The sequence below is a fragment of the Podarcis tiliguerta genome, assembly GCF_965153285.1.
Source record: "Podarcis tiliguerta genome assembly, chromosome: 10".
Taxonomy (NCBI): domain Eukaryota; kingdom Metazoa; phylum Chordata; class Lepidosauria; order Squamata; family Lacertidae; genus Podarcis; species Podarcis tiliguerta.
In genome coordinates, this window is record NC_139543.1 from 69,525,299 (window position 1) to 69,545,052 (window position 19,754).

Sequence of the window (19,754 nt, forward strand, 5' to 3'; positions counted from 1 at the left end):
GCAAAGGTGGCTTCCTTATGGTCCATTCCATTCCAGTCCTGCCTGTTTCGTGTGTTTAGCTCAGCTGCCTAGCGGGCAGAGATGGCGAGCCTCCAGCCCCCACCATCGGGTCCAGCCAGCCTGGCCCAAATTGCCTGGGATGATGGGAGATGGAGTCCGGCGAACCCTGGTTTTAAACCCTGGTTTAAAACCAGAAACTTTGTGCATGGCTAGGATGTGCCCCACTACAGAGCTATGCCCTTTATATTTCTCACCTAAGGCCGACCACCGCCCTGTTTCTTAAAGATGCGCCATGCGAGAGAGGGAAGATCGGCAAAGGACGGCAGGTTTGGGCGTGCGGTGTCAGCACAACCGGAGGCCGCGAGGGAAGACATTTGTAAGAAATCCACCTTTTAAGTGAAGCAGAATTTACACTGTGGAACTACCTGCCTATTGACGTCAAGCAGACGCCATCGCCATACTTCTGGGTGCCTGCAAAAAACTGTTTCGTTTAGACGACCCTGCCCAGACATGTAGACTGCTGCTTTTTGTTTTGACCTGTTCATTGCTGATTTTGTACTTTGATAAAATATAGAAGTAGTTCTTACTGAAAGTTCATCACTTTATTCTGCTTGTAAACTGCTTTGAGTTGCTCAACAACTTTGGCTCTCCACAAAAAAGCTCAACAACTTTGATGAAGCTTTCCCCAAAAAAGCATAACAACTGTGATCTATCCAATGGGTAGATCACGGCCAAAAATTTTTTTATAGTGGTTGTAGATTGCAGTCTCTTGGAAGTGGGACAGCCCTGTTTTATACAATCAAGCGGTACCTGAGGGATGGCTTAGCTGGTAAAGCATGGGACTCTTAATATAAATTTTATGAAATAAACAAATGGTAAGAGAGAAACAGGCACGCGGGTGGCGCTGTGGGTTAAACCACAGGGCCTAGGGCTTGCCGATCAGAAGGTCGGCGGTTTGAATCCCCGCGATAGGGTGAGCTCCTGTTGCTCGCTCCCTGCTCCTGCGAACCTAGCAGTTTGAAAGCACGTCACAGTGCAAGTAGATAAATAGGTACCACTCTGGTGGGAAGGTAAACGGCGTTTCCGTGCACTGCTCTGGTTCGCCAGAAGCGGCTTAGTCATGCTGGCCACATGACCCGGAAGCTGTACGCCGGCTCCCTCGGCCAGTAAAGCGAGATGAGCGCCGCAACCCCAGAGTCGGCCACGACTGGACCTAATGGTCAGGGGTCCCTTTACCTTTTAAGAGAGAAACAGCAGGATTCTGGCATCATTTGCCCCAATCGTGTGAGTTTCCGTAGTCATAGGTGTCGTTCGCTCTGGAGTGAGCGGGAAACCGTTGTTCGTGCAGGAGCGCTCCACGCAGCTTCCATGTTTCCACCTGCCTCTCTAGTCCTCCATGAGGACTATAGGCTTGCTTTAAAAATCGTGCACACACAAAGCCAAGGCTTTTAAAGGAACTGGGTTCTACACGAGACACAAACCCGATGATTAAGTTCTGCCCTTTTGCCACCGAGTGGAGAGAGAAGACACGACAAGGGGAAGTTATAGACACTTCTGTAACAATTTATTGAATGAGGCAATAGACAGAATTTGGGGGAACAACAGGTACTTCCATGCTCTGCTACAGGACTGCGGGTGGCTGGGAAGGAGAATGGTTTATCTTTGGGTCTCGGGGAATAATGTCTCAGTCTATCGGAACGTTATTCCATTGCCAGAAAAAGAGAGAGAGGAAACACTGACTGTAAAGTCACACCTGACATCTTCACGACGACGATAAAAAATAATAATATTTTTAAAAAATTAAAAAAAATTAAGTCAGAGACCTGGGCTTTTGTTTCTACAGGAAGGATTCCCTCCCCTCGATTTAAGTCCGGGGTGTCGGTGGTGGGGGAACGGTGATTATACATTTGAGATTTTCTGTTTTTTAAAAAAGCCAAGTAAACACAAGAATCTGGAAAAAGCAAAACCCTGCCCTGAAAGGTTGGGACAGACAAGGAGAGGTGTGCTGAATGGGCCGTGTAAAAGGACGCAAAGAACGGAACTAATTTCTGTGTAATATTCCCAGCCGGAAAGGGTGCTTGAAATAGGAAAGTAAGAGAGTGATTCTACCTGTGAGGCAACAGCAGCCGTTTGCTTAGCTGGGGGCCAGTGAGAGCCTTGGCCCTGTCTAAAACAGCTATCAAAAAATGCCTGGGGGAGACGTGAGGGGGGGGCAGCCCTCCCTGAGCCCCCATTCTGGGGCGGGGGGCTATCACCTTTCCCTTTGCCAACTCCGCACAGGGACTGCGGGTGCCCTGCCTCGCTGGCCACATGCCTTTCGTAGACGTGCAAACCCTGGGCCCCTGCACAGCGCAGCATGGCAGCCGATGTCGAGTTTGCAGCCCTGGGGCCATGGAGGGAGGCCTTGGCTGCCACGAAGGGCATGTGCGCAGCTGGGGTCGTGGGGCAGGGCTCCAAGGGCTCCGGACAGCCGCCACGAGAAAGGGGTCTTTGGAAGGGCCGCTGCCCCAGGGTGCCAGGTGCAATTTGGAGGAGAACGGGTCGGGGGAAGGAAATCGAAGCGAGAATTGTGGGTGGGATCTAGCGTGTGATCTGAAGCCCTTCACCACCCGAAGTTGAAGGCCGGGATCTCAGCCACGTGGCTTAAATGCCACCCGTGTCCCTTCGCAACACCCAACAGGGCCTTTCTACTGGTGGCTCCCTCGTGCCTTTCCGAACTTGTCATTCCAGGGGAGGAGAGTCGAAAACAACAACGCACGCAGAAATTCACCAGTGGGGAAAGGAGGCTTTGGAGGGAAGTCTTTGAGCATGGACTTAAAAAGGGAGGACAGAATCTCCTTCAACAGGTCACCAAATAACTTTGGAAGGAAGGAAGGAAAGGAGGAAGAACGGTCCCTCCATTCCGACAGGATCCAGAGTCAACAGATTGCAGCCCTCGCTGTCTCCCGCAGGACTTTTCTTACCCCTTGCGAGAAAAAAAGAGGAAGCCTCTTTCCCCAATTTGTCTTCTCAAGCCTTGCTTTCTCTATCTCTCTCTTTTAAAATATATGTCCATGTTAAAATGATACCTAATTCTTGACGCGAGGAAGGCGGAGGAGCCTGGCTATGGGGGGGTCTGCCGGGCCAGGAAAGCCTGCAGGGAGCCCCCACCGCGGACCCCGCCTCCCCCCCAAAACAAGCCCTGAAAAGAGAGGGCTATCAACCTTTTCCGCCCCATCTCACCCCGGCTTTGAGAAAGGAAGGTCCATGGAGAGGGAGACGAAGGCTTGGCCCAGCCTGCCTTGCTTTCGCGAGGCCAGAGAGGAGCTGTCAAAGGCACGGCTCCGAAATACACCCTGTGTGTTTGTGTGTTGTTGTTGTTTTTTTCCTTTTTGTTAAACGAAACCTTTTTTTTTTTTTTTGCTTCCAAAGCTGCGAGACTCACAAATGCCACCTGATTGCACCTCCGCAGAGGCGTAGAAAAAAAACTATTCGCACAAAGGAGGACGAAGCTGCTGCAGAGCCATGATCCTGCCGCTCTCGCCTGTCACTGCTCCAGAGTCACCACCTCCACGGCCTGGCCGTCCATGGTGACGGTGCTGTCTGTTATCCTCGCGGCCACGGGAGCCATGGCGACCTGGACCGGGCCGTTGCCCTGAGCAAGGCTGGTGACCACCGTCTGGTACATGCTGACGGGGATCTGGACGAGCCCTGCGGAGAAAGAGAGAGGGGAGAGGGTCAGGCGAGGCTGGGCAAGGCGCTGAGTCAGTTCCCGCAATCATGGAATCACAAGAGTTGGACGGGACCCCGGGGGGTCATCTAGTCCAACCCCCCTGGCAAGGCGAAAATCCCAACCAAAGTGTCCCTCTGACAGGCGGACGCCCAACCTCTGCTTAAAAACCTCCAAGGAAGGAGATTCCATTCTTCCTGAGGTTAAGTTGGAATCTAATTCTCCGTCCTGATGAAGAGAGCACAGCAGAGGTTATATTTTCTGAGAATCCTCCGGGAAAACAATCTCTCAAAGGACCTGTTGATGGCATTTTACCATTGTACTGTGGAGAGTGTATTAACTTATGGTCTGTGTGTGTGGTTTGGGAGCTGCATGGTCAGGGGAAAAACAATGCTGTCCAGGGTTGTAAAGACTGCAGAGAGAATAATGGGGTGCACTTTTCCCACCTTGGATCAAATATATGCTTCCAGGTGTCACAAGAAAGCGGCAGAGATAGCGCAGGATAGTGCGCACCCCGGAAATGATCTCTTTCAGCTCCTGCCTACTGGAAGACGGTCCAGGGTTATAAAGATTAGGACTAGCTGCCTGAGAAACAGTTTCTATCCATATGCGATTTTGGTTTTAAACATAGTGTAAGGAGCCTCTATGGGAGTATATTGTATTTAAAAATGGGGTGTCAGAGATTTTAGGAGGCTAACCAGGTTGGGATAGCTGGGATAGCAGGCTTGTTGGTTTTTGAATGTCTTAGGTAGATTTTTCAATTTCGTTGTTCTGTATGGGACAATGACAATAAAGATAATTGTATCGTATTTTGAGCCCACTGGTTCGGGTCCGACCCTCCAGAGCAGGAGAAAACAGGCTTGCTCCAAATTCCATGGGGCAGCCCTTGAGATATTTGAAGATGGTTAGCATATCTCCTCTCAGTCTCCTCCTTCCCAGGCTAAAACATCTCCAACTCCCTCAACTGTTCCTCATAAGGCTTGGTTTCCAGCCGCTTGATCATTTTTGCTGCCCTCCTCTGCACACCTTCCTGCTTGTCAACATCCTTCATAAACTGTGGTTCCCAGAACTGGACACAGTATCCCAGGTGTGGTCTAACCAAGGCAGAATAGAATGGGACTATGACCTCCCTTGATCTGGACACTTAAGACTTCTGTTGATGCAGCCAAGAATAGCATTTGCCTATTTTGCTGCTGATTTTTGAAAGCACCTGAGAGCGAAAAGGGACCCATCTATAAAAGAGAGCTGTTGAGCCCCTTTGCCCAAAGACTAGCCCAGGGGGGTGTTTTTTTAAGCCCAATGGCCACCTTCCCTTCTGGGTGACCTTCCAAGGACCACATGCAACAATTGTGACTTTGCGCAACAGGTTAGATACGACACACCCACACACCCCTCTCTATCCTCAACAGACAAGCAAGAGGATCTAGCACCAGATCATGATTGTCATTGTTTCGTATTATTAGTATTATTTCATTATTGTGTTTATATCCCACCTTTCTCTCCGAAGAGCTTGAGGTGGTCTACATGGTTCTCCCCTTCTCCTGCTCATTCAGTCCCTACAACAACCCTGTGAGGTAGGTTAGGGCGAGAAACAGTGACCAAAACCATCCAAGCCAGCTTCGTGGCTGAGTTGGGAATTTGAACCCTGGTCCTAGCCTGACACTCTTGAGCGCTGCGCAGAAAAGACTCTAATTATAAACATGTAACTCACTCTATGTGGGGCAGCCCTTGAGACTGACCCAGAAACTCCAGCGGGTGCAGAATGCTGCAGCGAGACTCCTTACGGGGTCCTCGCTGCAAGATCACATTCACCCGGTGCTATACCGGCTGCACTGGCTCCCGGTGGAGTACAGGGTCAGGTTTAAGGTGCTGGTTTTAACCTTTAAAGCCCTATACAGCCTAGGACCCTTGTACCTATGGGACCGCATCTGCTGGTATTTCCCACGGAGGACCTTACGGTCTTCGAACAAAAACATCTTGGAGGTCCCAGGCAACAGGGAGGTTAGACTGGCCTCAACCAGAGCCAGGGCTTTTTCGGCCGTGGCCCCGACTTGGTAGAACGCTCTGTCACAAGAGACCAGGGCCCTGCGGGACTTGACATCTTTCCGCAGGGCCTGCAAGACAGAGCTGTTCCACCAGGCCTTTGGTCTGGACTCAGTCTGACCCCCTCCTTCTGTAATCCTCATAGCACTCTAGCCCAATGGTTGCCATTAATTTGATTCTGAATTGATTTTAGTGTGAATTGTAGAATGCATTTCAATTAACTGCTTGTGATTTTATGTAAACTGTGTTACTTTTATTGTTGTTAGCCGCTCTGAGCCCGGCTGCAGCTGGGGAGGGCGGGATATAAATAAATTTTATTATTATTATTATTATTATTTTTTAAAAAAGCAAAAATTATTGGGCCTGGGAAGCGGAATCCCTGAGCCCCAAGCTCTGAAGGAGGGGCAGAGCGAGTCTGCCGCAGACCTCGGATTTCATTCCTGAAGGTCACCGTTTAACAGCAGGAGGAGGAGGAGGCAGAATGTGATTTGAGCGTCCTCATATCACTTTGCTGTGCAGACAGGGAAGCTTAAGCCTTAAGCGCTCTGACCTGGTATCCGAGGCAACTCCAAATTGGGCAGGCCTGATCCCTGCCTGGTTGCTCTTTCTTGGATGATTGTGGCGCCCTTGAGCACCGCCAGGTAACACCGACTTCTCCCCAAAATATCAAGTAAAAGAAGAAGCCTGTCCGAGACAGACTCACGAAATGGGGGCACTGCTCTTTCAAGCCCCGCAGCACAATAAATCAGCAGCAGAACTAGAAAAAACATGCTAGAAAACTTTAGGCCAGGGGTCAGCAAACTTTTTCAGCAGGGGGCCGGTCCACTGTCCCTCAGACCTTGTGGGGGGCCGGACTCTATTTTGGAAATATAATAATGAACAAATTCCTATGCCCCACAAATAACCCAGAGGTGCATTTTATATAAAAGCACACATTCTGCTCATGTAAAAACACCAGGCAGGCCCCACAAATAACCCAGAGATGCATTTTAAATAAAAGGACACATTCTACTCATGTAAAAACACACTGATTCCCAGACCACAAGCTGGATTTAGAAGGAGATTGGGCCGGATCCGGCCCCCAGGCCTTAGTTTGCCTAACCGTGCTTTAGGCCAAAACATTTTCAGAAATCAGCGCCAGTGGAAATTTGCATGCGGGTTCCTATTTCCCCCAGGGCCAAGCTATGCAACATTTCCAAGATCTCTACAGTTCACCAAACAGCAGGGACGGGAGTGGGGTGGTTCAGTTGGGAGACTTATGAAACTTTTTAGTTTAGAGAAATGGCGAGGAAGAGGTGGCGTAATAGAGGTTTGTAGAGTTAAGTCTGGATGGAGGAAGTGAATCATAGAATCATAGAGTTGGAAGAGACCACAAGGGCCATTGAGTCCAACCCCCTGCCAAGCAGGAAACACCATCAGAGCACTCCTGACATATGGCTGTCAAGCCTCTGCTTAAAGACCTCCAAAGAAGGAGACTCCACCACACTCCTGGGCAGCAAATTCCACTGTCGAACAGCTCTTACTGTCAGGAAGTTCTTCCTGATGTTTAGGTGGAATCTTCTTTCTTGTAGTTTGCATCCATTGCTCCGTGTCCGCTTCTCTGGAGCAGCAGAAAACAACCTTTCTCCCTCCTCTATGTGACATCCTTTTATATATTTGAACATGGCGATCCTATCACCCCTTAACCTCCTCTTCTCCAGGCTAAACATGCCCAGCTCCCTTAGCCGTTCCTCATAAGGCATCGTTTCCAGGCCTTTGACCATTTTGGTTGCCCTCCTCTGGACACGTTCCAGTTTGTCAGTGTCCTTCTTGAACTGTGGTGCCCAGAACTGGACACAGTACTCCAGGTGAGGTCTGACCAGAGCAGAATACAGGGGCACTATAACTTCCCTTGATCTAGATGCTATACTCCTATTGATGCAGCCCAGAATTGCATTGGCTTTTTTAGCTGCCGCGTCACACTGTTGGCTCATGTCAAGTTTGTGGTCAACCAAGACTCCTAGATCCTTTTCACATGTACTGCTCTCAAGCCAGGTGTCACCCATCTTGTATTTGTGCCTCTCATTTTTTTTGCCCAAGTGCAATACTTTACATTTCTCCCTGTTAAAATTCATCTTGTTTGTTTTGGCCCAGTTCTCTAATCTGTCAAGGTCGTTTTGAAGTGTGATCCTGTCCTCTGGGGTGTTAGCCACCCCTCCCAGTTTGGTGTCATCTGCAAATTTGATCAGGATGCCCTTGAGTCCATCATCCAAGTCGTTGATAAAGATGTTGAATAAGACCGGGCCCAAGACAGAACCCTGTGGCACCCCACTAGTCACTCTTCTCCAGGATGAAGAGGAACCATTGATGAGCACCCTTTGGGTCCGGTCAGTCAGCCAGTTACAAATCCACTGAGTGGTAGCATAGTCAAGACCGCATTTTACCAGCTTCTTTACAAGAATATCATGGGGCACCTTGTCAAATGCCTTGCTGAAATCAAGGTAGGCTACATCCACTGCGTTCCCTTCATCTACCAGGCTTGTAATTCTGTCAAAAAACGAGATCAGGTTAGTCTGACATGACTTATTTTTCAGAAATCCATGCTGACTATTGGTGATCACAGCATTCCTTTCTAGGTGCTCACAGATTGTTTGCTTGATGATTTGCTCCAGAATCTTCCCTGGTATTGATGTCAGACTGACTGGGCGGTAATTATTTGGGTCCTCTCTTTTCCCCTTTTTGAAAATAGGGACAACATTTGCCCTCCTCCAGTCTGCTGGGACTTCGCCTGTTCTCCAGGAATTCTCAAAGATGATTGCCAGTGGTTCTGAGATCACATCTGCCAGTTCTTTTAATACTCTTGGATGCAGTTCATCTGGCCCTGGAGACTTGAATACATCTAAACTAGCCAAGTATTCTTGTACTATCTCCTTAGTTATTCTGGGCTGTGTTTTCTCTACTGAATCATTTGCTCCAAATTCTTCAGGTCGGGCATTGTTTTCTTTATCGGAGAAGACTGAGGCAAAGAAGGCATTGAGGAGTTCAGCCCTTTCTGTGTCCCCTGTTTGCATTTCACCATCTTCTCCTCTGAGTGACCCCACTGTTTCTTTGTTCTTCCTTTTGCTACGAACATACCCATAGAAGCCTTTTTTGTTGCTTTTAACCTCTCTAGCAAGCCTGAGTTCATTCTGTGCTTTAGCTTTTCTGACTTTGTGTCTACACGTGCTGGCTTTTTGTTTGAATTCCTCTTTGGTGGTTTCCCCCCTTTTCCATTTTTTGTACACATCCTTGTGTGTACAAAAAATGTGTACAAAAAAGTGGATGGAGAAAAAAGTTTCTCTCCCTCTCTCTCTCTCATTACGCTAGAATTCATGGACACCCAATGGAGCCGAATGTGGGAAGATTCAGGAAAGGTTAACAAAAATAAAATTCTTTGCACGGGGCATAGTTAACCTATGGAACTCACTGCTACAGGAGGCAGGGATAGCTGCCAACTTGGATGGTTTAAAAAGAAGATTTGTCTAATTCATGGAGAGGGCTGTCAAAAGGCTCCTAGCCACGATGACCCTTCTCTGCCTCGACAGTCGGGGGCAGACGTGCTTCTGAGTCCCAGCTGCTGGATACTGCAAGAGGGGAGTGGTGGTCTTTTGTTCGAATCCTGCTTGCAGGCACCTGAGCAGGACGCTGGACTAAATGGGCCATGATGTAGCAGGAACACCTTAGAGAGAGTTATTTTTTCTCTCCCAGGGTTAAGAAAAACTTACTTGTACAGGGAACTTAGGAGAAACTTTTCTCCATTGGTCATGTGTTCATCCCCTTCCCTCCTCCCCTTGCATTGATCCATAGGCAAACTCCAGCCCTCCAGATGTTTGGGACTACAATTCCCATCATCCCTGACCACTGGTCCTGTTAGCTACGGATGATGGGAACTGATCCACTTGGTTACTCCCTGGCTTGATCAAACCATAGTTTACTGTTACATCTCAGCCTTCCAAAGTGTCTCAACTGAGCCAGTGAGTGACTTTTGTTAGAAACAGGCCTCCGTACCAGCTATACATGCCAGGAAGCAAAAGATGGACCTGTTGTTTTGCGCAGAAAACCCTGGTTTAGACACAATCTACAGCAAGCCGTCTTAAAAACCAAACTACTTTTTTTGCAATTTAAAAATCCTGACTACACTCCAGAGCTGGCTGTTAAAACAGTACATGTGAAAAGGATCTAGGAGTCTTGGTTGACCACAAACTTGACATGAGCCAACAGTGTGACGCGGCAGCTAAAAAAGCCAATGCAATTCTGGGCTGCATCAATAGGAGTATAGCCTCTAGATCAAGGGAAGTTATAGTGCCACTGTATTCTGCTCTGGTCAGACCTCAGCTGGAGTACTGTGTCCAGTTCTGGGCACCACAGTTCAAGAAGGACACGGACAAACTAGAACGTGTACAGAGGAGGGCAACCAAAATGGTCCAAGGCCTGGAAACGATGCCTTATGAGGAACGGCTAAGGGAGCTGGGCATGTTTAGCCTGGAGAAGAGGAGGTTAAGGGGTGATATGATAGCCATGTTCAAATATATAAAAGGATGTCACATAGAGGAGGGAGAAAGGTTGTTTTCTGCTGCTCCAGAGAAGCGGACACGGAGCAATGGATCCAAACTACAAGAAAGAAGATTCCACCTCAACATTAGGAAGAACTTCCTGACAGTAAGAGCTGTTTGACAGTGGAATTTGCTGCCAAGGAGTGTGGTGGAGTCTCCTTCTTTGGAGGTCTTTAAGCAGAGGCTTGACAACCATATGTCAGGAGTGCTCTGATGGTGTTTCCTGCTTGGCAGGGGGTTGGACTCGATGGCCCTTGTGGTCTCTTCCAACTCTAGGATTCTATGATTCTAAAACTGGCCAATGCTCTAAACTCCTACCTGCTAAACAATTCAGATCACAGATTCAATCAATCAATCAATCAATCAATCAATCAATCAATCTCCCATCTTCTTCTCCCAGGAACTCAAGCTGGTATAAATAGCTCCTCCGTTCCTCATTTAACCCCCACAACAACCCTATGAGGTTGGTTAGGCTAAGAGGCAGCGACTAGCCCCCAAGGTCACCCAGTGAGCTTCACAAGTGAAGCACGTTGCAGAAAGATGTGAGGAGGGGAACAACTCTGGAGGAAATGAAGCCGAAGAGCCAAGCCAGAATGCAACGGTACATTTCTACATGCTAATTCAGTTACAAACAGCAGAAATTTTAATTTGGGGTTTGCTGCAAACATATTATTGGAATTTGGACAACCTGGCTTTCCAGGCCTCCCAAGACCCCCATCATGTTTTGGACTACCACTAGGGCTGCCGGTACTAATCTCAAACCATTGGGGGGGGGGTACCAGGTTGGCAAAATCTGATTTGACTCTTGTGACCCATCCTGGAATCACGTGAGCACAAGGACTCTGCCCCACACAGCCTACAATCTGAATCCCGAAAGTGGGGAGAGAAGTGATGGGCAGGGGATGTGATTGTAGGAACAGCTTCTTGCCAGCGATCTTATTTATTTTTATGGTTGTACGCAGTGCTCCCCCCCCCTTAAAAAAAATGTTTAGGGGTACTCTCGTTTTCCTACTCATATTGAAATACTGTCCCCACAATGAGGCCAAACTTAGATTCACGAAATGTTTAGGGGTATGCGTCCCCCTGCAAAAACAAAACAAAACACTGGTTGTATGTCGTTTTAAACTCTTTTTAATGTTGTAACTCGCCCTGGGACCTTAAGGCAAAGGGCTGGTCATGAACAAGCAAACCTACAAATATCCCAGAGTCAGAGTTCTGTTGCTGCATTTAAAAAAAGAAAGAAATGAAATACAGTGGTACCTTGGGTTACATACGCTTCAGGTTACATACGCTTCAGGTTACAGACTCCGCTAACCCAGAATTAGTACCTCGGGTTAAGAACTTTGCTTCAGAATGAGAACAGAAATTGCGCGGTGGCAGCAGGAGGCCCCATTAGCTAAAGTGGTGCTTCAGGTTAAGAACAGTTTCAGGTTCAGAACGGACCTCCGGAACGAATTAAGTACTTAACCCGAGGTACCACTGGTACCTCTGGTTGCGAACGGGATCCATTCTGGAGGCCCATTCGCAACCTGAACAGAACGCAACCCGCTTCTGCGCATGACGTCATTCTGCACATCTGCGAAACCCGGAAGTAACCCGTTTTGTTACTTCTGGGTCATTGCGGGATGCAACCTGAAAACGTTCAACCTGAAGCAAACGTAACATGAGGGATGACTGTATGGCCAAACTTGCCCTTTTGGTCATAGAGCACATTGGATTGCAAGCCTGGAGCTCTCAGCTGGGATAAAAGGAAAGAAGAGAGACGGAGAAAGGAAAAGGACAGGTGAGCGAAAAGAGGAAAAACAAAGTACAGTGGTACCTTGGGTTAAGTACTTAATTCGTTCCGGAGGTCCATTCTTAACCTGAAACCATTCTTAACCTGAAGCACCACTTTATCTAATGGGGCCTCCTGCTGCCGCGTGATTTCTGTTCTCATCCTGAAGCAAAGTTCTTAACCCGAGGTACTATTTCTGGGTTAGGGGAGTCTGTAACCTGAAGCGTATGTAACCCGAGGTTACATACCAAGGGCCTTCTGGCGGTTCCCTCACTGTGAGAAGCTAAGTTACAGGGAACCAGGCAGAGGGCCTTCTCGGTGGTGGCACCCGCCCTGTGGAACGCCCTCCCACCAGATGTCAAAGAGAACAACAACTACCAGACTTTTAGAAGACATCTGAAGGCAGCCCTGTTTAGGGAAGCTTTTAATGTTTGATGTATCACAGTATTTTAATATTCTTTTGGAAGCCGCCCAGAGTGGCTGGGGAAACCCAGCCAGATGGGCGGGGTATAAATAATAAATTATTATTATTATTATTATTATTATTATTATTATTATTATTATTACCACTGTAAAAGGAAAAACCAAGAAAGGTCAATGTGCAACGAGACCATTGCTAAGTATGTCATTCAGCCTGGCTTCGCCTCATGCACAGAACAGGAGCTTAAAAACCGGGAACTGTCTTTGCATGCACACAAAAACACACAGAAATGTCCTTTGCTCCAAGGGGATTAAGCTGAATCGCTCCCCAGGCTTGGATGCAGAGGCCTCCGGCGCCGAGAAAGCGAGCAAAGGGAGAGGCGGGCAAGTTCCCTGCAGGACCCCGGATCGCAGCCTCCTGCCCTTGGGAGAGCAGCCGCGGTTAAAGCCCCAGAGATATGGTAATCAGGCCTGGGACTGTCACCCCACGCATCTGCCCCTCTGATTAGCCTTAATCTAGTTGGCACATGTTAATCTAAAGCTTGGGATTTCGGACCCTTTCAATGGTATTAAAGAGAAAATCCCTTTGCTCACAACTTGGGCAAGGGCGGGGGTGGGGGACGTGGGACGAAGAGCACGTCTGTAGGGCTGTCGGCTCTGCCCCCTGGCGTGGCACCCTGCCCCAAATGAAGGCACACGAATTCCGGGTGCAATCCATGGGCGGAGTGGGGTGGGGACTGTACCAGAGTGGGCCTTGGGGAAACTTTCCAGAAACCTCAGTCCGTTCAGAACATGGGTAGGCAAACTAAGGCCCGGGCGCTGGATCCGGCCCAATCGCCTTCTAAATCTGGCCCACGGACGGTCTGGGAATCAGCGTGTTTTCACATGAGTAGAATGTGTCCTTTTATTTAAAATGCATCTCTGGGTTATTTGTGGGGCATAGGAATTTGTTCTTTTTTCCAAAATATAGTCCGGCCCCCCACAAGGTCTGAGGGACAAAGACCGGCCCCCTGCTGAAAATGTTTGCTGATCCCTGGTTGAGAACATCTGCTGGTGGCGACTAACCGGGGTGACTAAATGTTGCCTGATTTTTAAAAGAACAACAACACAATTCTTATTGATTTATTATTAACACATAACCAACAGTGGCAGAGCCATGCACGAAGAATAGTCGGTGCAAAAAAAGAAGAAAATGACAGAAGCACAGTTACAGGTAGCCAAGGTTTTAAGGTGAGTCTATATAATAGCCCTAGGGACGCGGGTGGTGCTGTGGGTTAAACCACAGAGCCTAGGACTTGCCGATCAGAAGGTCGGCAGTTCGAATCCCCGCAACGGGGTGAGCTCCCATTGCTCGGTCCCTGCTCCTGCCAACCTAGCAGTTCGAAAGCATGAAGTGCAAGTAGATAAATAGGTACCACTCTGGTGGGAAGGTAAACGGCGTTTCCGTGCGCTGCTCTGGTTCGCCAGAAGCGGCTTAGTCATGCTGGCCACATGACCCGGAAGCTGCACGCCGGCTCCCTCGGCCAGTAAAGCGAGATGAGCGCCGCAAACCCAGAGTCGGTCACGATTGGACCTAATGGTCAGGGGTCCCTTTACCTTTACCTTTATATAATAGCCCAACCACAACAAGGAATTGCGGGAGGGGCTGCTCATAGATGACTCCCCTATTTGTGTGGTCAAAGAACAGAGACAAGCACACGTGAAAACTGTCCAATTGGGCGTCGCCCCAGGCTACATGTCTAGCCCTCACCAGCACTCAGATAAAGCAATGCTTCGTACACTGGTAAATGAGATTTTATGGTACTAGCCAAAGGCCAAGGCGAAACCATACAAACACCCATACAGTGGTACCTTGGTTCTCAAACTTAATCTGTTCCGGAAGTCAGTTCCAAAACCAAAGCGTTCCAAAACCAAGGTGCGCTTCCCCATAGAAAGCAATGCAAAACAGATTAATCCATTCCAGACTTTTAAAAACAATCCCTGAAACAGCAATTTAGCATGGATTTTTCTATCTAACGGGACCATTGATCCATAAAATGAAAGAAATAAACAATGTACTGTAGTCACACAATCCATCAGGAGCTGAACTGGGTTGCACACAGTCACAATAACAAAACAAAAAAGAGTAGCAAAAACAAAAACGCGAAATAAATAGCAAAAACAGACAGACCTCAGCGTAATACTTCCCTGCTTTGAGTCACTGACATTGTGCCCAATGTAGAGTTCTGGAGAACCTGAAAGCTTGCTAAACTCGTGTAATATTTTGGCTGGTCCCAATATTTCTCCAAGTGTGGATCTGGAAGAACTTTTGCTGAGGACCCACATCAAAAGCTCTCTGAAAGTCCAAAAGTAAAATATCTACCAGATCAGCCCTAGCCACCTGCTTGTTCACACTCTGCAAATTCAAAGTGTTGGTGCTGACCTTTAAATCCCTAAACAGCCTCGGTCCTGTATACCTGAAGGAGCGTCTCCACCCCCATCGTTCAGCCCGGACACTGAGGTCCAGTGCCGAGGGCCTTCTGGCGGTTCCCTTACTGCGAGAAGCCAAGTTACAGGTAACCAGGCAGAGGGCCTTCTCGGTGGTGGCGCCCGCCCTGTGGAACGCCCTCCCACCAGATGTCAAAGAGAAGAACAACTACCAGACTTTTAGAAGACATCTGAAGGCAGCCCTGTTTAGGGAAGCTTTTAGTGTTTGATGCATTACTGTATTTTAATATTTTGTTGAAAGCCACCTAGAGTGCGCAGGGTATAAATAATAAATATCATCATCATCTAAAATGTTGGCAGGGTTTCTTTTTGCAGAAGCCATGCTGATCCTTCTGCCTCAAGTCTTATCCTTCTGTGGGTTTTAACGATTTTTTCTACCAATTGAACCTGGGTCGGACGTTATGTCGGCAGGTCTATGATTTCCTGTTTCCTCCTTCGATGCCTTTCAAGCAATCGGTGTTACAATGGCTGTCTCCTAATCCTCTGCAAAGGACTTTGATTTAAATTCCAATCAGCGTTTTTTTGTTGTTAAAAGCAATTTCTCACAAGTTCTTTAGAGGACTCTGGGTGAATGCCGATGGCTTGTTAAATCTGTCCGTCAGCTCTAACATTTCACCTCCTGTCTCCTCCGTTTGGCAGAGTTGCTCAAGAGACCTGCCCGGAAACAATGGCGAGCAAAAAGGAGAAAAGAGAGAGGAACTGGCTGCAATTCACTGCTTACGAGCTTCCCACCAGAATGCTTGTAGTAGGAGACAGAAGGCTCGCCTAGACAGAGCGTATCTGATAGACCTTTTGGCTCAATCTGCTGGGACTCTTCCTGTCTCGGGCTGGCGTGAGGAATTAGCACCCAGAAATGGGGGAACTTAACAAAGCGACGAGTTATTCTGGTTAGCGGCAGCGGAGAAAGGCGAGTCTGAGTTCCTGGGTGCGAGATGGGGAAGGGCTGTAGCTCAGGACACCTGCCTTGCATGCAGAAGGTCCCAGGTCCAATCCCCAACGGCACCTCCCCAATGGAGATGGGAGACATTCTTGCCTGAAACCCTGGAGAGCGGCTGCCCGTCAGTGCAGACAATACTGGACCAATGGTCTGGCTTGCTATAAGGCAGTTGCCTAGGATCGCTATGTCCGTCAACAATGTTTAGGCAACACGATGACCATATGCGTAGGTAATAGACAATCTTTATAGAATTCCTTCAAACAACAACAAGTTCAAAATGAAATCTTAGACTTAAAGTCTCTGAAAGTCTTTGAATGAAGTGAGGCACCAAACTCTGTACAATGAAAGATAAGCTGTGAAGCTTTGTGTCTTCAGCAAATATAATGTCCAACACTGAACAGAGATTCTGGGATATTGACTGCTGTTTCGTGGATCTTCGTCAGCGTGGTGGGAGAATATAGAATTGTTTCATAAAAAAGGTAAAGGGGCCCCTGACCATTAGGTCCAGTCGTGGCCGACTCTGGGGTTGCGGCGCTCATCTCGCTTTACTGGCCGAGGGAGCCGGCATACAGCTTCCGGGTCATGTGGCCAGCAGGACTAAGCCGCTTCTGGACAACCAGAGCAGTGCATGGAAACGGCGTTTACCTTCCTGCTGGAGCGGTACCTATTTATCTAATTGCACTGGCGTGCTTTTGAACTGCTAGGTTGGCAGGAGCAGGGACCGAGCAACGGGAGCTCACCCCGTCACGGGGATTCGAACCACCGACATTCTGAACGGCAAGCCCTAGGCTCTGTGGTTTAACCCACAGCGCCACCCGCGTCCCAGAATTGTTTCATAAACCCATCTTATTTTGAATGAATATATGTGAATGAAAATATCAAATGCTGTAGAGCAGTGTTCATGTAATAATGACTACATTATTCTCCCACCACGCTGACGAAGATCTACGAAACAGCAGTCAATATCCCGAATCTCTGTTCAGTATTGGACACTATATTTGCTGAATACACAAAGCTTCACAGCTTATCTTTCATTGGTACCTCGATTCATTCAAAGACTTTCAGAGACTTTGAGACTAAAGATATCATTTTGAACTTGTTATTGTTGGAAGGAATTCTATAAAGACTGTCTATTACCTATGCATATGGCCATCGTGTTGCCTAAACATTGTTGACGTTCCCTTTTGCAACACAGGGGTTGGTTTAGGTCCGGTAGGACAACCTCAGAGAGATACAGTGACCTCCACACAACGATGGCTGCCCCATGGCCTCTTGTTCTCATTTCAGAATCTGCAGGGCAAGAGGAGCGTGTGCTTGCGTGTGTCCGTGGGGTGGAAAGAGGCCGATTCTTCCTGCAAGCTCCCCGCGCAGCTGTTTACCGGCTACGGATTACTGCAGTCACATGATCCGCTTCCCAGCAAAGCCAAGCTGTCCCCGGGACTGAGAAGGTCACTGCTGGGAGATGTGGGGCTGGAGAGGGAGAGGAGAAAAAGGCAGGCAGGCAGGCAAAGCACTGCCCTCCCCAGTGCATCAGGGGGCAGGATTTGCAGCCAGAAGGGCTACAGAGCTGATGCTCAGTTCCTGGCACCGCACGCCAGAGAAACGCCAGCACACCCGTGTCCTCAGCCACCCATCTAATCAAAGGCTAAAGCAAATGCTGGCAAACTTCACCAGCTTCCCTCTCCGCCCCATTTGCCTCCTGAGTTGCGCCCAAGAGAAGTGAGGAAAGTGGCGCTGGTATTCATGGAGAAAGGAGATTACGTACGGGTGCAACATGCAGGCATTTCTGGTGCATGGCCCAGAAGCTTTGCATTCTGGCCCCAAACACCTGCCGCAGATGTGCAGGAGCCAATTCTTGCTGTTATTTTATTGCATTGCGTTGATGATATCCCACTTTTTTCCCAAGGAGCTCAAGGTGGTGTACATGGTTTTCTCTCTTCTCATTCAATCCCCACAACAACCCTGTTAGGCTGAGAGGCAGTGGCTGGTCCCCAGGATCACCCAGTGAGCTTCACGGCTGAGTGGGGGTTTGGACCTTGGTCTCTTAGATCCTGGTCTTTTAGGTCCTGGTCTCTGTCCCAGCTGCTGCAGTTCGAAAGCACACCAGTGCAAGTAATGCTGTTGTTGTTGTTCAGTCGTTTAGTCGTGTCCGACTCTTCGTGACCCCCTGGACCAGAGCACACCAGGCACTCCTGTCTTCCACTGCCTCCCGCAGTTTGGTCAAACTCATGCTGGTAGCTTTGAGAACACTGTCCAACCATCTCGTCCTCTGTCGTCCCCTTCTCCTTGTGCCCTCCATCTTTCCCAACATCAGGGTCTTTTCCAGGGAGTCTTCTCTTCTCAGGAGGTGGCCAAAGTCTTCACGATCTGTCCTTCCAGTGAGTATTCAGGGCTGATTCCCTTCAGAATGGAGAGGTTTGATCTTCTTGCAGTCCTTGGACTCTCAAGAGTCTCCTCCAGCACCAGAATTCAAAAGCATCCATTCTTCGGCGATCACCCTTCTTCATGGTCCAGCTCTCACTTCCATACATCACTATTGGGAAAACCATAGCTTGAACTATGAATGGCCTTTATCGCTCTTCTTTATCTGTGTTGGGTTTCTCTTGAATCCCATTCGGAATAGGGGCTTGGGCAGGGAAGGCTAAGGCAGCGCTAAGCAACACCACAACTAGATTAGAGACAGCTGCATCTTAGAACTGGCAAGTATAGGATCACAGAATTGCAGGGTTGGAAGGGACCCCAACGGCCATCTAGTCCAACCCCTTGCAAAGTAGGAATCACAACTAAATCACAACTATCTATGACTGCACGTTGTATTAGGTAAAGGTAAAGGGACACCTGACCATTACCTCCAGTCGTGGCAGACTCTGGGGTTGCGGCGCTCATCTCGCTTTATTGGCCGAGGGATCCAGCGTACAGCTTCCGGGTCATGTGGCCAGCAGGACTAAGCCGCTTCTAGCGAACCAGAACAGCGCACGGAAACGCCGTTTACCTTCCCGCCGGAGGGGTACCTATTTATCTACTTGCACTTTGACATGCTTTTGAACTGCTAGGTTGGCAGGAGCAGGGACCGAGCAATGGGAGCTCACCCCGTCGCGGGGATTTGAACCACCAAACTTCTGATCGGCAAGTCCTGGGCTCTGTGGTTTGACCCACAGTGCCACCCGCGACCCTCTGCACGTTGTATTAGCAGTTACTAAAAAGACGTAACACTTTTTCATTTTCGTTTGTAATAAAGCCTGTTTTTAAGCAGAGAGATGAAAAGCCAGGAATCAACATTCTCAGAGGCTCAGTGAGAACAGGGGGGCAGGCAGGAAGTGGGCCACCCTTGCAATTTCCCACCGGCCTGCAGCCTAACACAGCACAGCACATTGGCAAACACCTGGGGATAGTGGCAAAGACATTAAACGGCAGCAAAGTTCGCAGGTTTCCCCCACAGAACAGCTAGTCTATCTGGGCAGTGAGAATTTCAACAGAAGCATGCTTACAAATTCCTCAGCCCTTCTCCAGTCAAATTATTGTAGTGGGAAGGAATATAGAGAGCAATATAAAAACAGTGATGTTAAGATTGACCAAGGAAATGTTAAAATCAATCCCCTATATGAGTTTTATATGAGCCTCCCAGATATAAAATAATAAATTATTATTATTTTATATTTTCATCATCTGCACTTTTGAAGAAAGAAAGGGCACATAGATTTTTATGCATAGAAGACATATTCCCCCTTGTGTAGGAATGGATGAATAACCATCCAGGGCAAATTTTGCAGGGCTCTGTTTGATCCCATTTCCACAATAATCTCTGAACATTTT

General features: G+C 48.4%; 1 protein-coding gene across 6 annotated transcripts in view; it reads right to left on the bottom strand.

The window, feature by feature from the left end:
- Positions 1–1,542: 1,542 nt before the first annotated feature.
- Positions 1,543–19,754, bottom strand: part of NRF1 (nuclear respiratory factor 1) — an 88,819-nt gene continuing 70,607 nt past the window's right edge. For all 6 annotated transcript variants that reach the window (XM_083402216.1, XM_083402211.1, XM_083402205.1 and 3 more), the window contains one exon: positions 1,543–3,690. In XM_083402216.1, the coding sequence (XP_083258342.1) occupies positions 3,527–3,690 (164 nt within the window). In that variant the 3' untranslated portion in view covers positions 1,543–3,526. The remainder of the gene's footprint in view (positions 3,691–19,754) is intronic.